Genomic DNA, 24,555 nt, shown 5'->3' with positions numbered 1-24,555 from the left:
GCTTTATGCACCAGTTTTACCAGTTTAAATCACTGGTCCATTTGTTTTGGAGAGGAGACCTCTTTGGCTCCTAGTAAAAACCTCCTGAACATCTGGATAAGAAATAAGGTGAGCACACATTAGGTGCTACATTATGATTGGCCAGTCTGTGTCCAGGGGCGGAACTTAGCGAAGGGTCAATAGGGCTCCTGGTGAAAACCTGAGCAATGAATGCTTAAAGAATTCTAAGCAGAAGTTTCAGCTGGCAATTCTCGCTGCTTTATGTCACTAAATCTCCCTTAAATTACACCCTGTAATTTTAAGGAAATATAATGGGTAGGCAAAGAACAAGTTAGACTATCAAAAGAGCAAGCACTCTGGAAACGTCCCACGTGAATGAGGAAATTGGCCTCGTCAAAATTCTTACAAGTTAAACCTCAGAATGCTGACAGACTCTGCAGTAACTTGAGTAACACTGTGTAAGAATAGACACAAGTTTAGAAGAGTTAAGTCAAACAGTGGTGTTGTTGCTCTGAGTGATGAAGGCCAGGAGATCCTGATGCTCATAATGGGTGAGAAACTTGAACTCCTTGTGTAAAGGCTACAAGGAGTGTCTTACTCATTTCACCTTTTGCCCACTGAGTCTGGTAAGTCCAGTAGCCTATAATTAGTTACGAGTGACAGAGATGGTTTAGATTCACATCAGTAACTATGTGTCACAGTTTTTCGCAGGTGTTTTTTTTTGGGGTTGAGTCTGAGCCAAACCAAAGCCCTGATGAAGCCCTACAGTGGCTGAAACAATGTTGTCTTTGAAAGGCCTTTTAATTCTTCCTTTCTCATTTTCTATTTTATCTTATATTTTAGAGTGTCTGGATCACCTTCCTGTAGAACCGAAAATATTTCTTAACCAACTCCATTAAGTGTAAAACTACATAAACATGTTCTTTTTTTAACATTTGGTTTCAGTTCTTTGATTTTTGGTTTCTCTCCTTACAGATAAAAGTGTTTCAAGTAGCTATATTGCTGCACTGTGGCTACTGGCTAGGAAAAAATGACTTGCAGAAATAAACAAGTGTTTCTTTGGTATTAAAATTTGTAGATAAGGATGACATAGTGGTGCAGCAGCACAATTAGCATTGTCACTTCACAGCAAGAGGGTTCCCGGTTCAATTTCAGGGCAAAGAGACTGAACCCCAGGGTGGGGGAGCCCCTCTGTGCTGAGTCTGCATGTTCTCCCCCTGTCAGCGTGGGTTTTCTCCGGGTACTCCAGCTTCCTCCCTCCTTCCTCCATGCAGTTAGTGACTCATCAATAGCTGGACACTAAATTGGCCGTAGGTGTGAATGTGAGTGTGAGAGGTTGTCTGTCTCTATGTGTCAGCCCTGTGATAGTCTGGCGACTTGTCCAAGGTGTACCACGCCTCTCACCCAACGTCAGCTGGGATAGGCTCCAGCCCCCCTGTGACCCCAACAGGATAAGTGGTCACAGAAAATGACCTAATGATTGGGCTCATATTTACAGTCATCATCAGACTTATGATCATTTCTCTCTGTGTTCTCTGTTTCACCAACTATTTGGATATGATATAAATAAGAGGGAAATACTACAGGTATACAAATATCTAATGGCTCGGCTACAGTATGTCAAGTAATCCCATTTTCCAGGTAGTAAAAGCTCAACTGAAAATGAAACCTAATTTCCTGTTCCACAACATTTCTTTGCAAACCATAAAGTGAGTCAGCGTTTTCCTCTGACTGTCACATGTCAGCAGGTGTCACTGATTGTTACCATGGAAAGTCTTACCTTAATAGCTGTCTCCAAACCTGGTAATCAGATTGAATTTCCATTTCCTTTACTAATTTGAATTTCTGACAGTAAACTGAGATGTGGGCAGAGTCAGAGGTTGAGGCTCTGTGTAGGGTGGCAAACGTTTTGGGCTTAAACTAGTCAGTCTGTCCTTTTGTGAAACTATCTTGTTCACATGTAAGACAGTAGCCCAGTTTAACATAACTAACTAGTAATGTTGGTGGATTTGTTAGATATGAGATGCTAATGATGATGATGATGTTTATGCCACTTTTTTATTCTTTCTTTTTTTCCCTCAAGATGAGTGTGCGAGGTCTGCTGGTTCTTTCAACAGGGGTCCAGCTGCCCTCCTCTACCCTGTGGGGTGAGGATCAAAGGTAAAAAAAATAAGCCAAACAGCTCTTAGTCCTCAAAAAGACTTTCAGACAAAGACAGACAGTACAAAGTGTGTGATTATGCGTGAATGTGCATATTACCAGAGGCTGGGTGTGCACGTTAGTCTGTGTATCTTCCTCTTCCTTCGCATCACACATTGTAATGCCACGGTAACCCCCTTTTGTGAAGCAGTAATGGATTAATCTAAAAAGAGAGGTCAGTGTGTGAAGCACGTCAGAGTCCAAACAACTCAACTCTACTGATGAGGACATATGGCCTTACTTGTTCCAGATGTAGTCAGTTCTCAAGACTCGGGGGTCTCCAATCACAATCAGCAGGGCTCGTGCTCGGGTCATTGCCACATTAAACCGCTGAGGAGAAATTTCAGTTAGTGTGCATGTAGTGCTGAGTGTGTGAGTTTATCTGCTGCTGCTACCATAGTTTACATTCGGAGTTTAATGGCAATCAGTTTCTTTATATCAAATAGTTGCACAATTATTATTTATTGCTCCTAAGTTACTGTGTGATTATGTGATGTCTCCCACCTTCTCATTATCAAGAAAGCCTATAGTGAATCGTTGCTTTTTTGCAGTCAGCTTGAGATTGCTGCGCACGGCAGACACCAGAATCACGTTGAACTCTTTCCCCTGAAACTGCTCCACTGAACCAACCTATGAAAAAAAAATATAAATATAAGGCTCTAAAATTTCTCTCAAACATGTCACAATAATCATATATTCACTTCCTGTCTCCATACCAACACATTTTCCAAGTTTTCCTTTCGGAGATCTTTGTCGGTCCGAAGGGCTTTCTGGATTTTCTCCACCTGTCGGGACACAAAAATAGGACGATGTTAACAGGACGTTGCTAACCAGATGTGGTGCTAGTCATTTCAGTATAAAGTAGTAGACTGGATATTCATTTAAGGGGAGCTGAATACTGGTTCCCAAAATGACACCCATTCGATCTAATGAAAGCTGCTCACCCATCATGTACGACAAAAAGCACGTTGTTTACTCTGTTTATCCCCTTAGCTTTACACTAATGGAGGAGTCTCGATCTGTCTCTCCGTCCTTTGATTCTCTTGATGCCTGTTCATCTGATTGACTTCACACTTGGCGGGTATATTGCTGAGGACTCAAGGAGGTGCAGTGTTGAGTGCAAACTCTTGAGATCCTCAGGACATGTATTATTTATTAGTAGCGCACATTGCACACACTGTGTGGTGAATTAAGACAGGACTGCTATTGACTGTTACGCTGCTAGGAAGCACGGTGTTGAGTGTGAGGTTATTTGAAGGAGTGGTTTTCAAAAGCTGCAGCCAGCAGTGCCGCAGGCTGTAAATGTAAATGTTTATGACACAAAAAGAGAAATACCTTATAATAATTGACCATGTTTGCGATTTGAGGTGTTTTTATAGCTGCAATCTTTTACTTTGGCACACGGGATTATTTTTGTGTTGTGTGGTGCTCGACCCCTGGGAAGAGAAATGGCAGTAAAGCTGACTTGCAGCACTTTATCCAGGTATATTTACTTATATACATGAATTATTGTAATCACACTCACTTGTTTTCTGTACGGTGTGATGATGCCAATTTCTCCTGGTTCAATTCTGGTCACACCGTTTTTGCGAAGATGCTCAACAAGCGCTTTTAAGTATTCCTTCAGCACCTCCACCTCTGCCATGTTGTACACAGAGGGACTGTTGGCGTCGCGTTCGTCAGTGCCTGCTACTCCATGGAAGATCAAAGGGAAACCCTGAGACACAGAGAGAGACATGAGAACAGGGGCTGAAAGAGAGAGCTGCAAGTGTGTGTGTACGCGTGGTCGTGCCGACATTACTTTCTTGGGCAGGTGTTCCCATTTGAGGTAGGATCTGTATGCGGCTTTAGGAGCATATGGCTGAAGTTCTCCGTTATAAAAGAGCTCATTAGGAATTTTCAGGATTGCAGGATGGGACCTGAGAGAGAGTGAAGAGGAAAAGAAGACCATTGAGAACACAAGGGCAAGTAGGCAGAGCTATCAAAGAAGGGTTTGGTTACATTACAAGAAGATAAAGCAAGGAATTTAGGCACCACCTCAACCGTACCTGTAGTTCCTCAGTAGCTTTGTTACAAAGCGGTTGTCAAACCCGTCCTGCTCATGTGGCTTGTAAAGATTGTTGTCGTTCATCAGACGCTCCAACAGAGACACACCTGCACAGAGTACATGTCTTTAAACCTCCTTAGGCAATAATAAACAACTTTCAACTTTCACTGTTTCACTTGACCTATACGTTCAAAAGGTACAGTCAGTGCTTACCCAGGCCATGTTTCTCAGCCACTCTGGATGTGATGATGGGGCCTAACTGTTTAGGGTCTCCAGCCAGCACCACCTGGCATTGCTGCGGTTTCACTAAACCTTTGGCACAAACATACAAACATTGAGAGCACATCTAAAGCGAAACATATATGTTAAATCAAACTTGCTGGTCACCTGCTAGAGGGATGATACACTCTGTTTCTGCAGCCTGCCCTGCCTCATCCACAAAGATATAGGTGTAATGATGTGGAGGAATCCCTCCTGTCACTAGCCTGGAGACAGAGAGATGGAGCAAATCTTGATGTAAGGTAGCAGATAAAAATTAGGATGCACTAATATTATGAGTGTTATGCTCTTTATAGAATAAGGCTCCAGTTGTGGCTGCTGGCTACAGGACTGTTTCTGGCTTGTGTGATCCAAACATTTCCTGTAACTCCAGAGCATAATAATGTCCAAAAATCTAAATGTGTTAACATAAAACAGATCTTTTTTGTTTTATTTCCTCACATCCTCTGGCTTTTTGTTTCGTCTTCCCCTTTTCTTCTTCCTTAACATCTGTACATCTACTTTTGCCTTTTTTGTATCTTTCAGTATGTTCACATTGTCTACATTTGTAAGCACTAACTGGAGAAAAAAGGGATTTTAATAATAAATAATAAAAAAGAGTCGGTACAGAACTATAATTTGAAAAACACAATGTATGAAAATGAAACATAACGCTAACACAAAACTTTTCTCAGTACAGTACACTGGCTTATTATAGCCAGGAGGATGACACAGGGAACACTGTGTAGCTGAATCACAGGTGTAACTAAGTATTTTAATAAGGGCTGTTCCCAGTGAGCTGCACAATTGAGCCAGCACTTTACCACATTGCCTGTGACTGGCACACCTAAATGGAATGCAGCCATTAATTATATAATTAATTACACCTGTGTTTCTCCTCTCTCAACATATGTATCTGTTGTGAGAAACACTGATAAGCTATTTAAAGAGAATTTTAACAAACGTTAGATGCACCCTACCTTCCTGCAGTTATCAAGCTGGTGATCAGGATCTTACACCTCATCAACGTGCCTTTAGCGGGAATCATGAGTGTGTCTGTTTTGGGGTTCAGGTTGCAGCAAACCTACAGAAAACCACAAAGCACATATGTACATAAACAAACAAAAGGGCATACAGTTCACATAGATATGCAGAGGGCAGAATGAGTTTGACAGGACTAAACTAAACAACACTTAATTCACAGCAGTAGCTGAGCAATTGATAAGTACTGCCTATCATCATGAAATGTAAACTGTGATTTCTTAAAAACAGTACCAGAGATCAAAATGCAGACTTGGTCCAATAAAGTCGAGAGTCTCGTGAGATGTTTAAAGTTTGAACCATTTTTCTATGTCAAAGTATGGCCATTTGGTGTGGCCTCAAAGTGGAGTGACTTTACATCGATTTCTCAACAATCTCCCATTCATTTGAATGAGCAGTTTTTTACGAATTTCGTAAAAAACTGCTCGGCAAATCTCTGAGAAAAGTCACAGCACACTATTCCTGAAATTTCCGCACGTTTTGATGTGTTTTTTGGGCATGTGTTGGCAATGTGCAAGATGAATTTTGCGTCAAAGTTTTAGTACAGAAGAGGAATAAGAAGAAATAGGTATGAGGAATAGGAATAGGTTGTGCTAGTGTCTCACAGCAGGCACCCCTAATGAAACACAGCTTCCCTGCTGAGACATAGATGAACATGATATAACGTAGTCAGGATGTACTTAGTAAGTTAAAACAATATCAGAGGGTTAAAGATGATACTTGATGGAGGTGAAGCAGCAGAACTTCTCATAACTTATATGCACTGGTGTGTTTTCATGGATCTTGTTTGAAACTGTTGTATTTTTTACTTCTCGCAAAATACTTGTGTTGCCTTTTTTTGGCTAATGTCTAGTTTTACATATATATATGTTAAAATAAAGAATTCATACCTTAATCGTTTGAGGGATGTTTCTCACTGGGTAGCTTAGGGCGTACAAGCGATACACCTCATGCTTGCAAATCTTTTCTTCCAGAATCTTCTCGCAGAGATGATCGGCTGCATTGTTGGAAGGAGCACACGCCAGGATCTTGCACGACTTCTGCGTTTCCACTATCTGCCTGATGGCTTCCACCAGAGTCACTGTTTTGCCTGCACAGTACATGTGAAAATACATTAATGTGAATACAGCTAATACTTAAGCATCAGGAGGCAGTATGTATGTGCAGTACCTGTGCCAGGCGGACCAAATACCAGGTAAGGGGCAGGCTTTGCTGTTGCAGCTACAATGTGTTGAATGGCCTGTTGCTGCTCCGGGTTGCCTTCAAGATTTAACAGCCTAATGACAGAGAGACAGAGGTGCAAACAAATGGTGTCAGAGCTGAGTCACAGTTTAGCTAGAGATGGTATAAAATGCTGAAGTATGACCTTGTCTGTATCACATGTTTTTACTGGAGTCTTGAGCTTGAAGAAGTCTGACCTGTGTAGACATGAACTGTGCGACGAATGTTGTCCAGTAGGAAACAGCACCTCCCTCAGTCTGTGCGTGGACACCAGGTCTACTGCTCTGTGCTGGGTACGCAGTGGCGTGCGGTTGATAATGAAGTTAAAACGGAACTTCTGATCCTCCTTGAAATCACTCGGGCACCTGTATTCAAATTCACACGTAGTCATGTGAGGCACCAGGGACTGAACAACTTAAAAAATTCAATTGATAAAGAGTGGGCCTCATGAAGGAAGCGTTACACAAACAAAATATCTCTATGTTTGTTCTTATCCACAATTTGTTCTTATTCTGTCAGTGCCTATTGATTTCTGGGAGTCACCTTGGATTCAAACTTTTATTTAAGAAAATTTATGAATAATATTTATGAATACTTCCTCCACCACTGTTGCTGATGCGACATTCACAGTATCACAAATGTTTTGTCATTCCAGGGTTTTTTTTTGTTTTGTTTTTTTAATTTTCCTGAAACGCCAGTGCTGACACTCTGGAAAATGATGGTAACTTTGTTTTAGCTTATTCCACAGTATAATAATGTCACTACTTCAGACGTTCTTCTTCTCACAGCCTTTGGCAGTATCTCTCTTTGCACACGGCACAACACCTGTCCAAATACAAAGTTCAGTGTCCTTTCCCTATGCTAATACCTGACTAAGGATCAAGTTGGATTCATCATTCAGCACATCTGGGTACGAGCAGATTTGGAAGGAAGAGCGTTTGGTGCATCTGGAGTTGACCTCTCACATTTTTTCTCTTAACAGACAATTAAGAGAAAATATGAAATAAATTTAGGAGGATGTTGTTGCATGAGGCCCAGTGTGTGAGAAACAAACTTAAAACCACACTAAAACCAAGAAGCATTTCTAGTGCACTGTGCACAGTACCAGAAACCCCCCCTTTCCTATGATGCTGTCAAAGTGGTGCAGGGATCTGCACGCTTCTTTGCCACCTGGCAACCATTTTTAACTTTTGTAGCAAATATGGACGCTGAAAAATTGTAATGAAACATGTTGTACTCCCGTACTTATGTTGCACAAGTTAATTTGTTATTTTTCCTTTTATTATTTTTTAAATTATCTCTATTTATTTTTAATTTAAATCTTTTTCATTTATTTACTTATTCATTTTTCGTTCTTGTCTATTGGATTTCCTTTCACTGGTCTGGCTATCTCTGTTTGTTCAGTTTGTTAATGCTCTGTGCATCTTTATTGAATTATCAATGGAAATACCCTGTTTAAAAAAAAAGTGGTGCAGGGATCATTGTTGTCACTGGTATCGGTATCTTCCTACATTTCCCAGAGTCACAGAAGCAGCAACCCAGAGGGAAGGGGTGAACTTACTTGAATCAAGCCTTCAGTTTGTCAGAGGAAAGTAGCTCTAACTTGTAACTTAGACTAAAGCAAAAGCAGTAGTTGAACAAGCGCTTTTCAGACAACTTACTGTGTCTTTTATGGTGGATTTCTCTGTGCTTAATTACAATTAATTGCAATCACTGCAACTGACACAATCTGAAGTTTATCACTTAGTTAGGCACCTGGAGCAGCCATGCAGTTTTACAGGTCTGTCTCTTATTTATTTATTAATTTCAAACTGCAGCAATATAAAAATGAAAGTGTATAGATTTAATTTAAAATGGGCAAATACTTCACTAAACAACAAAATGTTCTGCTCTTACTCTTCACTGAACTGCAGGTAGGCCCACTCCGCAGTCACACTGACGACCCGGCCTTTGAAAACATTCTTTCCACAGGCCGACCTGTCTAGAGGAGACACCAGCACAGAGTTCCTGGACAACCTCTCTGGGGGGGAGTTCGAGTCACCTGCAACCTGATGGCACAAAACGTCTCTGTGTAATTTAAGGTTTCATTCTGAGTAAGTGAGGGCAAGGCTCCGGCCAAATGAACAGCAGCTGTCAGTCTTTATGTCTTGTTGTGTTTTTAAGGTGCATCACCTTCAGAATAAAAATGTCTTTGTTGCTTTTGTGTCTAAACGTTGTGTCTTCCTTGTTGAATTTCTCAATGTCTGTCTTCTGCTGGAGCTCCTCCAGATGCAGCAGCAGGTGGAGCCTCTGGCCGTAGTTCTTCCAGTTAAGAGGTGTCTTCTCCAGGGTCCTACAAAAATCCCAGTGGCATGAAAATATCAGATAACTTCTAGGCAGTGGCAGGGCATGTTCCCTGCTTTGAAAATGTATGGCTGTTTGCATTTTACTCACTACAACTCAGCCTAAACACCTTCGATCTGAAAGTTTATATTCTTGCATACACCCTACAAACCAGTGTCCTTAAGCCCAGATCAGACCAAAGGTTCATGACGAGACGAAACTGTTGCAGAGAAAGGTTGCAGTGGTGTTTACTTGCCCCGTCTCAGCTCCACTCAGGCCGGCTGATGGCGTCACCTATGACTCTGGCTGGTTTTAGAACGCGAGGCACATCATATGATTCAACAGTCAATCTGCCTGTAGCGAAGTACGCTGGCCAAGTTTGTTAATCTTGTCTCATTGTGATTCTTTGGTCTGAAGTAAGCTTAACACACTGATGTTTTTTTTTTTTAAGATGTCTGTCACAGTATAAGTTGCTGTGTAGAATAAAAAGACTCAGGTGTGTTTTTCCAATCACAGCAGTAGTGTGCCATGCTATGGTTAACACAGTAGGTCCATTTAGCTTGAGATGCAGTATTTTTACCCACTGTTTGTACAGTGACAACAGCTCTTGAATCAGGGTGGGGTGAGACTACTTCAAAGATGAGTCATTATGTACTGATAGACTCATTTTCCTTAACTTGAATATTAAGTTGTGTCATATACCCTGACAGGCGTTTGTATGTCACAATTGCACTTTTTTAATCTGGTACAAATTATGTTGACCTTCTCATTTAGTATGTGTGTGTGTGTGTGTGTGCATGTGAAAGTACGAACGCGCTGGATTTCTGGAGGTCTTTGACACTGTCGGGCATTGGATATCCCTTCAAAGGCACAATTAGCTTGAGCCAATTGAATCGAACCCTGGGGTGGAAAAACCAAAGAAAAACACAGGACAGTAAGAACTCAGATGACTAATAACACTCGTGACCTAAATTTGGGTGGGTGATAGCGTTCCATGTGAATGACTGTCAGTTATGAAGCTCTGATTTATTCAGACTTTTGTGGTTATTTCTGCACATTTTGTTTATGCACTCTGGAACCTTATTTACATTACAGGTACACATAAAATGTCCCAGTGTGAATCCAATTATTTTCACTGTGAATCAGAAAATGGTCGGTGGGCCACCCAGTACCCTCAGTGACAAAGATAACATGAATATGATAGAATATTAGCTTGTTTTACCCATTTGGTTTTGGATTCTCAGTTCGGTTGTCGCACAGTGACTTTGGGGCTGCACAGAGGGGCTCCTCACAAGAAGATGTCCGATGCGTAATTTCTAAGAGGCGCATGATCTCAGACTTTTCTGAGGCCTGCTGGTGCGTTTCCAACTGAAAGATCAGTAAGTGTTCATAGAGGCCTGCATGCTCAGAGTAGAAATGGACCTGGAGTTTAAATGCCTCTCCTAGACAAAGCATAGAAGAAAACAAAGGGAAGAAATGAGATATATATGCATTAATGTTACTTTATGAAATGTGAATTAAAATAGTAGATGTTTTACATCTAAAGATGTGGCATTTGTCATTTATTAGACAATAATACTTTTAAAATAAGAGTCATATTTTCTGGATTCAGCATTTTAATTGTCAAACCACTTACATGACTGTCTGGACAAATTTGCAAAAGGATTATGAACATGATTCGTCTAAACCAGATAGAAAATGCGAACTGTAATTATGCAAAACAGCATAAAGTACTTCACTATTACCAGTCAGCTAAGCTTCCTGTCTCTGCTATAACTACAACTCAAAGCTGTTCTCTCTCATTCTATAAACATAACTTCATTGACGCAGTTTAATGTACGTAGGCCTGTACAACGATACAGGCATACATTTTTAAACATGCACTTCCCAGGCATTTGTAGATAACCAAACTGCGAGCGCATTCCAGTCGCCAACTAGCTGCATATGCCTATTTCTAATAGACCAGATCAGCATAGGTCATAAAACAACATAGCCACGCCCCTTTTGGGGGGGATAGATAACCAAAAATCTAAATATGTCTATTAGGGCTGCAATGATTAGTTGACTAATCGATGACCAATCTGGAAATCCATCGATTAAAAAAAAAAAAAAAAAAAATTTCTGCCTTTACCTCTGGAGGCACAGCCCGGAGTTTTTCGACTAACGGAAGTGCAGGGGCCTCGGCGATTGCTTAGCCCTTCACTTCCGGCGGTGCCCCCAGGGAATCGTCATGTTGTTTACAAATACTTCGGGTAGAAAACCAGCAGAGTTTAGCTATATATCACATTTTTCACGTCACTATATCACCGTGTAGACTAATCTGATGTTTGTTAAGTCTATAAACACAATGACTGAACAAACGTTACTATTTCTGTGTGCACGTTTTGTAAATAATAACAATAATAACATCGTAGATTAGCTGGGCTAACCGTTAGCTGTTAACGTTAGCCGTTAGCGGTGTCTGTAATAACCATAGACTGTATAAAAATAAGGTAATAACTCAATAAATGGTCCATGAATAAAATATTTTTTCCAGCAGATATCTTAGTTACAACATGATTGAGCTAGCAAAGCAGTATTGTGTTGCTATCTGTGGTATTTATTCAGTTTTGGGAAATCATGATGTCTAGAAAGCATCAGTGGCTGCAGCTGACAGGGACAGCTAACAGCAGCAGCAAAGCTAACATCAGGACGTCATCTGCTAAAAGCCTCCCGTTGTTGGATACGACATGAAACTACTCCAGTTAGCTCAATCATGTTGTAACTAAGACATCCGCTGGAAAAAAAAAAAAATTTCACATTGACAAGACAGCGTTTTGGGTGGAGCAGTCGCCATGGACGTGGAGCTTGCTGTTTCTGTAGGTACACATTTCCTGGGGACACCTGCATGTCTTGGCCACGCCCCCTCCATTGTGATTGGCTAAAGCGCAGCATCGTTCAAACTCAAAGCCACGCCCTCCCCCCCCTCTCTAGTCGTCTTTCACACAGGGCTGCCGACAGATTCTACAATGTAAATTGCAGAATCTGTCTTGAGAGATTAATCGATGACTAATCGACTATTAAAATAATCGGTGACTATTTTCGTAGTCAAGTCATTTTTCATAGAAAAGTACTATAAAAGTACCCCAAAATACTCTTATTGCAGCTTCTTACGTTCAAATATTGGCAGCTTTACACACTCTCCCATGACAGTGAACTAAAACCCTCTGGCGTGAGTACGAAACAAGACATTAGATGACATAATTTTGGGGTTTTGGAGAGACAGACCGACATTTTTTAACCTTTTAACACATTTTTTGATAAAATGATTAGGCGACTAATCGAAGAAATAATCGACAGATTAGTCGACAGTGAAAATAATCGTTAGTTGCAGCTCTAATGTCTATCCCATTTGATGTGTATGCATTTATTTCTTGTTGAACAAATGTTTGTTTCTTTAGACATGTCAAATAGTTGTTTTGCGACCTTCTCTGAACCTGAGCGTTCACAATACATTGGTTAATTAAGGCTGATTGCAGTCTTGCCCCTTTAATATCCCCCCGCCTAGTGGACGAATAACCCAGCACAGTGTGGAGATATTGCTTATCAGAATGTCTTAATATATTTGATTGAATCACCAGGCATCATTAGACCAAGTGTTGTCTGTAAATAACCAACCTCGTTTGTTTTTTTTAAGACTATTTTTTGGCATTTTTGCCTTTATTGGACAGACAGAAGAGTATAGCAGCAGCCTGGAAATGGGGAGATAGATAGAGAGGGGTATGACATGCAACAAGGATCCCAAGGTTGGAACTGAACGGTTACATGTCATGCACAGTGATACCTGTTCATAGCCAACTGTTTTATCTAGATTGAGTTAGGGCAATAGTCTGATGCTGGTTTACTGTATGATTGTCACAGTCACTGTTTGCCTTCTTTCTCATTGTGAATCCACCATTAAGAACACTATGAACATGAAAGGGACTATTGTTGGAAATTACTTTTTTGCCACAAGTGTCAAAAATCCCAATCCACTGACAGCTGTATATAACCTCTTGTGTGGGGCTTATGATTGTGTGTGTCTTCGTCATACCTCGGCTGAGAGGGAGTTGCTTCATAGACTCAATAATGTTTCCGTGAGTGTCTCTGACAGTGAAGATGTTCTTTACTAGGTCAAAAGCCTGCAGAGTAATATAAACCGTTCTGACGCCCATGTTCCTCAAAATGACCGGCACAACTTTCTGTTGGGCAGAAATGTTATATGCAAGCTGTCAATATGATCACTGCAGCCATTAGCAAATGCATATCCAAACACACACACACACACACACACACACACACACACACACACACACATATCACTCTCACAAATAAACCTCTTACTAGCCACAACCACCATCATGTGCAGGTGTAAAATGAACCCGGCTTCATTAAAATTGACCTGAATAAGAATTAATATCGTTTTAGGTGTTTATATCCATAATAGTGCATTTATATACTGACGCTGGGCCTATGTAGGACAACAGGAGTGTGTAATCTAATATAATACAAACAGTAAGTGTGTGAACTCAGGTCTGTCTGTAAGAATTATTAATGAATTATCTCAAAGGCTCCCCAGCTTGGTAATTAAAAGCACAGCTTAATAGTCCTTTAAGTCTCACCTCGTTTTCATACACAGTGAGGCGTATCTTCTTTTCTATTGATGGAGGGTCTGAGGTTATGGTGACATCACATTTACTGGACATCGGCTGAGTCCTGTGTTATTGACAAGTAGTAAAATGAGACTTGATTTCAATTATATTGTACATGAAATGCACGTGTCAAAACATGTACAATACATATGTTGCAACGCTTTTATTACACTTCAGAACTTATGGCCACTATCCTTCCTGCCTTGGGTGCTTACCAAGATCAACAGAAATACAGTCTGCAGAGGTGGAATCAGTGTAAACACTAGCGAACACAGGAGACAAGCAGACACACAATAAAGGTTGAGAAAGCAAGCATTCCAGTTTTCACAGACCTTAATCACCTTAAAGGAAGGTTGGGGAGGCTGCAGTATTTTTTTTCTATGTGTGTGTCACAGTTGTTCCCAGGTTGGAAGCAGTTACATAGTGCAGTTACAAAATTTTCACTGACCATGAAAAATGTTTTAAAAATCCCTATCCCTATTAAGAATTAATTTGTCAGTTTTGCCTTTGAGATTATCAAAGAAAAAGTTAATGTTAAGACAAGATCATCACAATCTGTTGACAAAATTTGTAGAGGAACTTGGAGGTCTGTTCATGTTTAACAGCAGGGTTTTTGGTCCGCCTGTTAACACAGTGTTAAGATAGTCAAAGGGAGGCTTTTAGGTCAGGAACATTCATCAACTTGAAGTTTGGAGGAGCTGATTCAATGGTAATCTGAGCACTGCCACTATTATCTAGCCAGTTTTTAATTAAAAACATAAAATCAACATTATAGGTATTAATAAGATCATTAATTAAGCTAGTGGTACACTGGGTCCTGACTTGTCCTGGAAATAGTGCCACTGACCTTGTGGCCTGGAGTAAGCATTTGCTGTATTTTGCATACAACCAGTTGTGCTAACTGGACATGCTGTGCTTGTATCAGGGTGAGGAGGCAGAGGATGACTCTGATGCTGTTGAGAAGGGTGGTTAAACCCTCTCCAGGTGGGTTTCCGGTGAGTTGTGTCATGTCTTGTCGTTGTTTTGATTCCTCTTGTGTCTTGTCCGTGGCAGAGGGTGCAGATGGGTGACGAAGCAGCATCGGTGACAAATAGTTATACTCCTGACTTGTTGAGGCACATTCCATCTACCCTGAAATGATATCTGTGGTCCTAGAGAAACTTTAAATTGGCAATAAGATGCACTGCGTGGAGGGTTCATGTAGCTGAGAGCCAGGTGGTCAGTGTCAGCAATCTGCTGAATCTCTCAGCCCCTCCTTTGACTGGTGGTAGAGGGCAGCAGCTAAACACCAAGTCCTGTTTAAGTACCTCTGATGGCTTTTCACAATACCATTTTTCCCCATGTGCATTGATGTTTTTCCACTGTTGGGTGTGCAGTCAAAATATGTGGGATTCTTTCTGTCAAAGCTCTTCTTCTTCTCCTCATGCCTTTTACATCATTAACAGCAAAACCACCCACAATCAGAGTTTGAGGCCCTGTCATTAACTTTCCCTGTAGCCTTTTGCTTTAAGAGTTACTCTCACCCTGTTGCGTGAGGATGAGAGGATATCCAGGTCATCTGACAGCGATCCAGGGTCCTGTAGCAGTGGTGCAATCTGTTCTCAAGTTGTACACTTGCTTGCTGGTGAGGTCTGTTGCCAACTTTCCCTTTTGCAGCTGTCCATGACTATGTCCGACTAAGCACAGGGGTATGAGGCACTCTGTCTGGATGGTAGTGCAGGCCAGCCAGCAGCATCGCAAATCTCAGGGCACGGGTGTCTGGCTGTCATTTGTCCTCCCATTTCCCAGGGCAATGATTTATTCTTAGGCTTTGCGCCTGTTTCTCAGTAGTATTGTTGGTGTTAGTAAGCTGTGTGTTAGCATTCTCTTGTCCATTGTTCGGAGTCAATGGTAAAGTAGTATCATTCCCATAAAATAAATGGTTGTAGCCATCTGTGTCTTTCGTAAATCGAAGTCGCACTGATTTACAAGTATCAAGAATCCCCTGTACATAACTTTTTGCAACAAACAAACAAAGCAAAGTGGAGAGCAAGCACCAAAGTGTCTGCACTACAACAAGGCAGGAAGCTTGCTGATGATCATATTATATATATTGTTGAAATTTTCTTGTAACTAACACTATCCTTCATTGGGGTATGCAAATAGTGAGAGATAGTAAAGAAATGTTTTGGAAAAATTCACGTCACAAAAATCAGGTTTCAGCACTGTGATGTTCTGCCTGCGCACTCTTCAAAATAAATCAAGATAAATAACCTAAATAGTATGGTACCTTTGAATATCAGTAATTACATATTTTAATTTGTCTGAGCTTTAGAATTTGGATTGACCACTTTCTCACCTGTATTGCTGAAATAATTTTGCCACATGCAGACGAGTTTGAACGTGTTGGCGGGCGCGCTGAGCCATATGTGCTTCACTGTCAGATGTATTTTGTGGCCCATTCAGGTAACCAGGTCCTCCTGATCCTGTTTTCTGAGTAGACGGCCACACAGGCAACATCTCTGGCTGCTGATACTGCTGGTGGAGTAAGCTCATTTTGTCCTGATGGTACTAGGGAAAAAAGAACAAGAAAGGATCATAAACTTGCAGGGTGAGTATACAGGAGCATATCTGTGTTTCCAGGGTTCTATGTTTCCCGGGTTCTATGTTCCCCACTTAACCCAGCAAAAAAGGTTCTATGTTCCCCGCTTAACCCAGCAAAAAAGGTTCTATGTTCCCCGCTTACACAAAAAGGTTCTATGTTTCCCGGGTTCTGTGTTGCCTGCTCAACCAAGCAGGAAACATAGAACCCTGGAAACATAGGGATGACCCCGAGTATACTATGAGTTACGATTATTGTAAAATCATTTTTGTAAGTAATTAGCTACTGCAAGCAACAAGCAGCCATTGTCCAGTTGTGCACAGGTTTCACTGACCCTGCTGTCAGTGCACCTAACTCCAGGACAGGTATCCCAAACTTACTACACATTAAGTGTTAGCCTTAGCTATACATACATTTATCCATTTAAGTTTATAATCCACTATGCCAGATAAGGTATAGAATCATTGCAAATTGTGGTATCAGGCCTAAACATAATATCATATTGTATTAATACCATAATGGACATGACTAAATGAAATACAGTAATACTTCACTACCAATATCCAATAAATAAATGCTGTATTTCTCAAGCTAAATAGCTAGCTAGGCTAACATTAGCTGGTTAGCCTATGAGCCTAACGTTAGCTAATTGTCGCTACATTTACCCGCGAGGCGACAGTAAAACACCCGGAAGATAGCTAGCTTAAATGGCGCTGCGTTTGCTTTTGCAAGAGAGAAGCTAACATGACAAAGCATCGTAAAATAACTGAGTCTATTGGTAAGTATAACTCTAACTACCCGGTGTAGTCTGTGATTTATTTTAACTCGTTTAAGTGTGGCCAACATTTCGTCAATATATGTAAATAGATAATGCTAACTATGCTACATAGCGTTAGCCCTCGAACGGCACTAGCTAACCTTGATCTCCACCACAGTTCAGAGTAGTAATTTTCTGTTTATCAAACATATATATATATATATATATATATATATATGTAAAAAATAAATTTAACTTACCTTACAGCAGACAACAGGCAGTGTCAGAGGCATGAGACACTAATGAAATGTGAATTTTGATTTAAGTTTTGGTTTGAAGGTTAGCTTTAGCACACTTTAAGTGTATCCTAGCAACTGCAAGTGACAGAGCTTGTAGTTTAAATGTTTACATGTGTTGACTCAGAAGTGTGTTTACCAAACAAACAGTAAATACAGTATGAGTTAACTTTATCCAGTAACGTTAGTGTTTGAGAGGGGTCTGTCTGCGGACTACAAGAGAAGGTTGTGACTTTAAGGGGGCAGAATACTACTGCAGCAATGCTCTTAATGGTTGAGGTCAGGAGTTAAAGGCTCAGTGTGTAAGAGATAGGATATGTTGGCAGAAATGGAAGGAGGGAATCAAGGAGTAATAAACAATGATCTTTACTAGGACAAATTCATATACAGCCAACAGCCTTGCACATAGGTACACTGTTCAAAAAATTAAGGGAACAATTAAATCACACATCAGATCTTGAATGAATGATTCAAGTTGAAAATCTTTAATGAAGCACATTGTATAATTTGTTGTGAACAAAATGACATAACTATGATCAATGTAAACCAAAATCACCAACCCACTGAGGGCTGGATTCAAAATCACACTGAAAGTCAAAGTGAAAAATTGAAATCACAGGCTGATCCAATTTTGTGTGAATTTCACGGCAACTCATACTTGCCGTGAAATTACTCAGTAATGTGTATGGCCCCCATGTTTCTGTATGCACAACGTCTGGACATGCTCCTGATGAGTTGGCGGATGGTGTCACTGGGGATCTCCTCCCACACTTGGTTCAGGGCATCAGTGAGCTCCTGGACATTCTGTGGTGGTACATGGCAGCGTCACATGCAGCGATACGTAATGTCACATAGATGTTCAATGGGATTTAGGTCAGCAGAACAAGAGGGCCAGTCAATGGCATTGATGCCTTCATCATCCAGGAACTGCCTCCACATTCTGGCCACATGAGGCCGGGCATTGTCCTGCACCAGGAGGAACCAATGTGCCATCCTGGAGGAGCTGGACTACCTGTGCAACCTGATTGGGCTGCAGGTACCGCCTCATTCTACCAGTAGGGACAAGGACACTACCAGAACACAGCTAGAGAACAATCAAGTCAGAAAGGATAAGGAGAGAGCAACTGTCCGTGGCCATCACATGTAAAACCATTCCCTTTTTGGGGATTGTCTTCCTTTTGCCTCTCCATTGCACCTGTTGTCACTTTCATTGTCACCAAAAGCAGGTGAAACTGATTCAGAATCACTTGTGCTTCCTAAATGGTCAGATTTATATGACTTGGAGTTTAACTGACTTTGTGTTATACTGTGACCATTAAGTGTTCCCATAATTTTTTGAGAAGTGTATGTGGAGACAGTCTGAGCTTTGGCACTGGTCCGGCTCCAGTCACAGTCTGGCATGGGGACGCCCGCCGGTCCAACGCAGTGAGGTCTCTCCACAGACAGCAGGAGAAAAACCCAGTTCAGACCAAAGATTTGCAATGAGACGAGTTGAAACAAGCAACTACTTGCAACGCGCCATTCTGTAATGTTCTAAAAACCTGATAGTTTACAACAATGTAGCTAGATGAGATGGTGTATCATCTCTGTGCAACAACTCTGTGCTTCTGTTCTGATTTCCAGCTTTTCAGGCTTATGTTGTGGCTGATTATATTTTGTAGCTTTCTGAAATGTAAAGAGGATAGTGATAGTGAGATACTGGCTACAGGTGTATTTGTAGTGGTGATGAAACGGTGAAACACAGAAACAAAATGAGCATCAGATGACTGTGTTCATAATAAATAAGCTACATTGATATAAATAATCAGCGCCAATTAATTAGTCATGGCCATCAATGTGTGTGTGTGTGTGTGTGTGTGTGTGTGTGTGTGAAGGGGCATAAGCACATACAATGAAAAGCAGCAGCAACCCACTGTCTGGCACTGGCGGTGCCAGAGAGGACGGAAACGGCTCAGCGGGAACGGAGCACCTGCTGCAGCAAGCAAACATGTCATCTGTGGTCATGTTGACTTGACCAGCGGACTTCGATTGGCTGTTGAAACAGGTGATGTACCTCATGTTCTTAAACCAGCTGCCAGCTTGAGTTGAGCTCAGACCGGTCAGCTCACACCGCTGCAACTTTTCTCTGCAATGTTCTAAAATGGTTACGTCCTGTTGCGAATCTTTGGTCTGAACTGGGCTTTAAAGAAAAAAGGTGTGCACACACAGGTGCTGGGCTATTGGCCCGACTTCAACATAACAACATTGTCGGAAAAACCCTGATTTGTTATGTGAAAGTGCTTTATTTAGTGTTTAGTGTCTGTTGGTTTAAATCCCTGGGTCCGTTTGTTTTAGAGAGGAGGAGATCTCTGCGGATGATTTGGCAATTCAGCTCACAGTAAAAACCACTGAATGTCTATATCAGCAGAAGGGGCAACCTCTAGCTCACATGGTAGCTTGTGCTCCCCACATAGGCCGAGTCCTCTGCAGCAGCCTGGGTACAATTCTGAGGTCCTTTGCTGCACATCACCCCCACTCTTTCTCAAACATTTCCTGTCTTTCTTGCTGTTCTATTAATAAGGGCAAAAATGCCACAAAAAAAAAAACACCTTAAAAAAAGGTTATCAGAGAAAATAGGTGAGCACAATTGTACAGTGTGCTAAACAGTGTAAAAGAAACACTGAATTGTAAAGTGGAACAGCTTAATTCAGTGTTACTGCACCCAGTGCACTGGGTCTGGTTGTTCTGGAGAGGAGGAGACCTCTGTGGATAGTTCGGCTCCCGGTAAAAACCTCCTGAACAATAAAGACTGAAGGAATTCTCACCAGGAAAAATTTCAGCAGGGTGCAATCTGCAGTCCTCACCCCTAGATGCCACTAAATCCCCCTAAACTATACACACCGTTCCTTCAAGTGAATTTATGGTTAGGGCGCAAAGACGACTGTTTAGGGTTATTATTATTATTATTAGTGATTCATGAGTTTATATCTGCAAATGAGCGACACATCTTGAAGTGCCAAAGTGTTGGCAATACAAAACTTCACAAACCTAAATCCTACTATGAGGTGTTAAATTTTTTTTAGTTTTAGCGTGAGTGTTTTTGAATGTGCATATATAACTTATCACTTTATAGAAACTAAAAATAATCGATAAACTTTAACAAAGAAAATCAACCATGTACAGTATGTTAGTATTTTTGTTCTGTTTTATTTCTTGCATAAACCAGCCTGTTCATTACAACAATGCAAGAAATGTTTTATGTTATGTTTGTTAATGTCTTTGAGATATTAACAAGATGTCTTTGCCCCCCTGCTTCTTGAAAGCGTGGAAAGATTTGGCCGAATTTTGGCCAAAGACACACTTGATTGTGTTTCCCTTGAGAGAGGGGAAACCACAAAAAAGCTCATTTGAGTTGTGCTCCACTCCAGATGGCACCGAACAGAAAGATCCCACATGCAAATTATTGTGTTATTTTAGAATCAGTAGGCTGGGGGGGGATTCCTTTTTTTTTTTTGGGTTGTTGGCTCGCCTAAGGCCTAAGCCATTTACTTCTCATTCGTTAATTAACATTTCTTGGTGCAAATTATTTTCCAAAACATTTTTTTTAACAAATTATGTTTTTAAAAAGCAGTGGGGACAAATCAGCCATTTAAAGTAGTAGAAGTGGGCAGGGGCGGACTGGGACTAAAAAACAGCCCTGGACTTTGACTCGGCACAGCCCACAACAACCAGTGCGCATACGGTATGCTCTTCCTTCTTCTTCAATTTGATTGGCGGCCGGCCGACTCATAGATATCTATGGGCCAGCTGGCATCCAATTTAAAGGCTGCCACCTAGCGGACTCAACGTGGAACAGTAGATTATCAGGGAGAAAAACAAAAATAAAAACAAAAAACGGTGATGACTGCGTGGCGGCTGGCGGCCGTTCTGGAGTACCGGCCGTTCTGTGATTCTCCAGAACCTCCAGATGGCCAGTCCGCCCCTGGTAGTGGGGACATGTACTAAGCATCCCCAGTGTAAATGACACCCATGGGAGAGGCTCAGGCACAGAAGAAACACTTGATTGTGTCTCCCCCTGAGAGAGGGTGTGAAAGCACAAGAAAGCAAATTTCAATTCAGATCCTGATGGTCCTAAACAGACAAGCTGTGACGGTGAGTGGCTCTGAAACAACTGGTTGATATTTTTGACTCCGGTTTCAGATTGTTACATTTGATCTGTGGCCACTTGGGGGCAGTGCAGGCTCTTTTTTGCTCAGTGTGTTAAAGCAGACACTATGAGCTGTATTTCTAAAATGCAAGTAGGTCTACAATTTCAGCAAGCTCTACATTAAAGTAGCCTGCACTATTCATTTTGTTATTTATGTGTGAGGTAGTTTGGAGTCTTAAAAAATGCTACTATATATGAATTAAGATTGATTTGATTAAATTTGGTATCTTAACACCTCAGACAGGAACTTATTTGTAAGGATTTAGGGTGCAGTGAGTTTAGAGTGACTGTATCACAATATTTATGGTAGCATCACACTATTACTGTTAGTACTGAATTTTTTTTTGGCGTCATACTTATTATATTAATCATGTTTTGCCCTTTTTATAAAGAGATAATGGGGTGCTGATTAGGGCTGAATGATATGCAAACAAAAAACTCATGTTGCGGTTGTTTTTGACGGATACTACAATTGCAGTATAAGTAGCTATTTTAGTGGGAGTGTTCATTTTTGCATTTCATTTTCACTTAAAAATTATGTACAAAACAGAGCATGTTTCCTTACGTGTTGAATATGATTTGTAAGCTGGGGCCTCTCCGTAGCACCGCAATGCTTCATTTATAATGGTATGTTGTGACACATTTTACCCTTATTAGAAAATTGCAGCTCCTGTGATTTGGATATTGCATTTGGCCTTATTGTGATTTTGATAACATTAACATTAATTGTGCAGCCCTAGTGCTGGTTTAATATTTGTACTGTTAGTAGTAAAATCAGTCATGCCAAACAGCGTGCGTCATCATTAGAATACCTGAAAAAAATCAGAGGATATGTAAACTGTCAAATCAGGTTACATGTATTTAATGTTGGGACACTAAACAGTAAGCACAGGGGGGATCTAGTGAGGTTGCCATGATAGTTATTATCATATTATCACTTTATATATGTTAAGCTCATAATTTAAGAACCAAACTAAGTGTGCAGAAATCTGTAAGTAGGTGCATACAAATAAAAATGAAATTATCATACATAAATAAATAAATAAAAGAGCAATGGAAAGGGACTATGTAAGGTAAAGTTGCATTGTACAGTATGCAGCACAAGATGTTTTGGTAAGTCTTTATGGTGGATGTGAGTTTTTGGAAAGTTAAGAGGGGTTAGTTTGTGTGTGTGTATCTGAGCGTAGGAGGTGTCCACTGATGACTCTGAAGAAAGTTTGGAAGTGGCCAAATGAGGATTAGAGGAACAGGAGGTCGGGTTTGTTTGACACAAAATCTTCAGAACAACCAGGGGTGTTTGTTTATCCTGATCAGTGTTAGTGCTGTGCGTGTGTCTGTTTGTGTGTGTGTTTCTGTCAGCCTCCTATCTGTCAGCCTACCCATGTTTGTGTTTGAAGCGGAACGCTGTCAGACCGCACGGCAATGACTCAGCCGTCCAGATTGCCTTACTGTACGATCATCTCTCTCTCCACCCCGGCTGCGGCGACGGTGACTCAGTGATTGTCTCGTTTGCCCCGGCGGCTACAACCCCACATGAGCCAGAATCGCACCCAGACAGCAGAGCTTGTGTGTTTCAGCGTGAGAGTGTGAGAGAGACACGGTGTCCCCCTGATAGCAGCGTGCATGTGCAACTGTTTATCCGAGGACATGTCGATGCATTGTGTGTTTGTGTGTCAATGACCCACAGAGACAGCAGAGCCAAGAAATGACTTAAACGGCCGCAGCTGCATTTCCATGGCAACAGGGTGTTTTAATGGAGGGACATTATGGGCTAGAGAGCAGGGTAATGACCGCTCTGGCCGTCGGAATGCCTTGATCTTATCACCATGGCGAGAGGGGATGCTCCCACTTTCTGATGGTCTAATAGCCCCTGCTCTAATAGACAGGCAGCCTGGGCCGCTGAGGTCACTCGGAAACACAGAACCACCCCTCCCACACACACACACACACAAAAACACACACACACAAAGCCATAACGCGGCTTTTCCACAGAAGCACACAACTGCGTCCAGTGTTCTGGTCATGCGCTGTAATAGCTGGTTAAAGAGGCCTAATATAACACTGCATGTATATTTGTGATTGAAATGTAATCAAAGGGTGTTTCTTCCTGGAGAGGAAGAAACAAGGGAATAGATGAGGAGAGAGCATGAGAAAGATAAGAGAATGTTGAAAACCTGCGTGCAGAAGAATGGCCTGTCACTGTTTTTGGCACCCTCGCACACTCTAGCACTCGCACACCCTTGCGAATCTCACACAGCACGGCGGAGTGTATACACGGGCAAATCCTATAAGTCCATTTGAATACCACAACAGTCTTCCTCTAATCTGTTTGTTTGAAATTTGTGATGAATCGGCAATTTTCAGCAGACCCAACGCAGGGCCTTATCCGCACCTATTTGTCCACGTTAAGGGTTGAGTTATTTCTCAACACGATTGGTTGGATGCCAGTGGAGGAGTGTGTGTGCATATGTGTGTGTGTGTGTGTGTGTGTGTGTGTGTGTGTGTGTTCCTCTTTATCTCACTCAATGAGTGAGTGGAGGTTGGCTGTAAGGCTATCTGTCCCTCTCAGACACCCAATCTGTCTCTGTCACTGTGCCTGCAGCCTGCACACACACACACACACACACACACACACACACACACACATTAATGAACTGGCCTCAGTGACGTTACCTTTGGTAGATGCTGATATCGCATCAGTGCCACGTTATTGTGTATTTGGTACTAGCCAGACCAAAAAATAACTCACTTTAATAGTGACTGACTAAAGTGAGTTGCTTTCCTGCTGTAATTAGCTGTGATCAAATTAAGGATCTCAGTCTATTAATCAAAGTCTCCTTCTCTCTGTTATGTCAGGCAGACAGACAGTCTTCAGAGTGAGAGCTGCGCCTGTGCTGAAGTGTCCCATTGAGTTCGCTGAAGTGGACTTATCTCCGACCATCCCTCCTCGCATCTCACTCTCTCCTGGATCCAGACA

The 24,555-nt window shown here is 41.4% G+C and overlaps 1 protein-coding gene across 1 annotated transcript; it reads right to left on the bottom strand.

Moving 5' to 3' along the window:
• Window positions 1–2,436: 2,436 nt before the first annotated feature.
• LOC117258108 (putative helicase mov-10-B.1) lies at window positions 2,437–13,281 on the bottom strand. Its single transcript, XM_078170411.1, has 16 exons — window positions 13,161–13,281; window positions 10,311–10,530; window positions 8,939–9,098; window positions 8,663–8,814; window positions 6,988–7,131; window positions 6,716–6,864; window positions 6,436–6,635; window positions 5,485–5,588; window positions 4,634–4,731; window positions 4,460–4,558; window positions 4,248–4,353; window positions 4,001–4,118; window positions 3,725–3,916; window positions 2,916–2,984; window positions 2,704–2,829; window positions 2,437–2,529 (listed from the first exon to the last, which is right to left on the bottom strand). Exons 1-16 carry the CDS (start codon window positions 13,279–13,281, stop codon window positions 2,437–2,439), a joined length of 2,151 nt encoding a protein of 716 aa, XP_078026537.1.
• Between the last annotated feature and the right edge of the window lie 11,274 nt (window positions 13,282–24,555).

The sequence above is a fragment of the Epinephelus lanceolatus genome, chromosome 8 (assembly GCF_041903045.1).
Source record: "Epinephelus lanceolatus isolate andai-2023 chromosome 8, ASM4190304v1, whole genome shotgun sequence".
In the NCBI taxonomy this organism is placed as follows: domain Eukaryota; kingdom Metazoa; phylum Chordata; class Actinopteri; order Perciformes; family Serranidae; genus Epinephelus; species Epinephelus lanceolatus.
The sequence above is the reverse complement of the archived record's forward strand: the minus strand, read 5'-3'. Positions and strand labels throughout refer to the sequence as shown.

What these genes read in the sequence shown, in the direction of transcription:
- LOC117258108 (XM_078170411.1), bottom strand. Translation starts at nt 13,281, where the DNA reads ATGGGCGTCAGAACGGTTTATATTACTCTGCAGGCTTTTGACCTAGTA. An exon ending in GGCTGAGAAACATGGCCTGG is followed by an intron (nt 4,354 to 4,459) that starts GTAAGCACTGAC and finishes TACTCTGTGCAG; the next exon opens with GTGTGTCTCTGTTGGAGCGT. An exon ending in AAGCTACTGAGGAACTACAG is followed by an intron (nt 4,119 to 4,247) that starts GTACGGTTGAGG and finishes ACTCTCTCTCAG; the next exon opens with GTCCCATCCTGCAATCCTGA.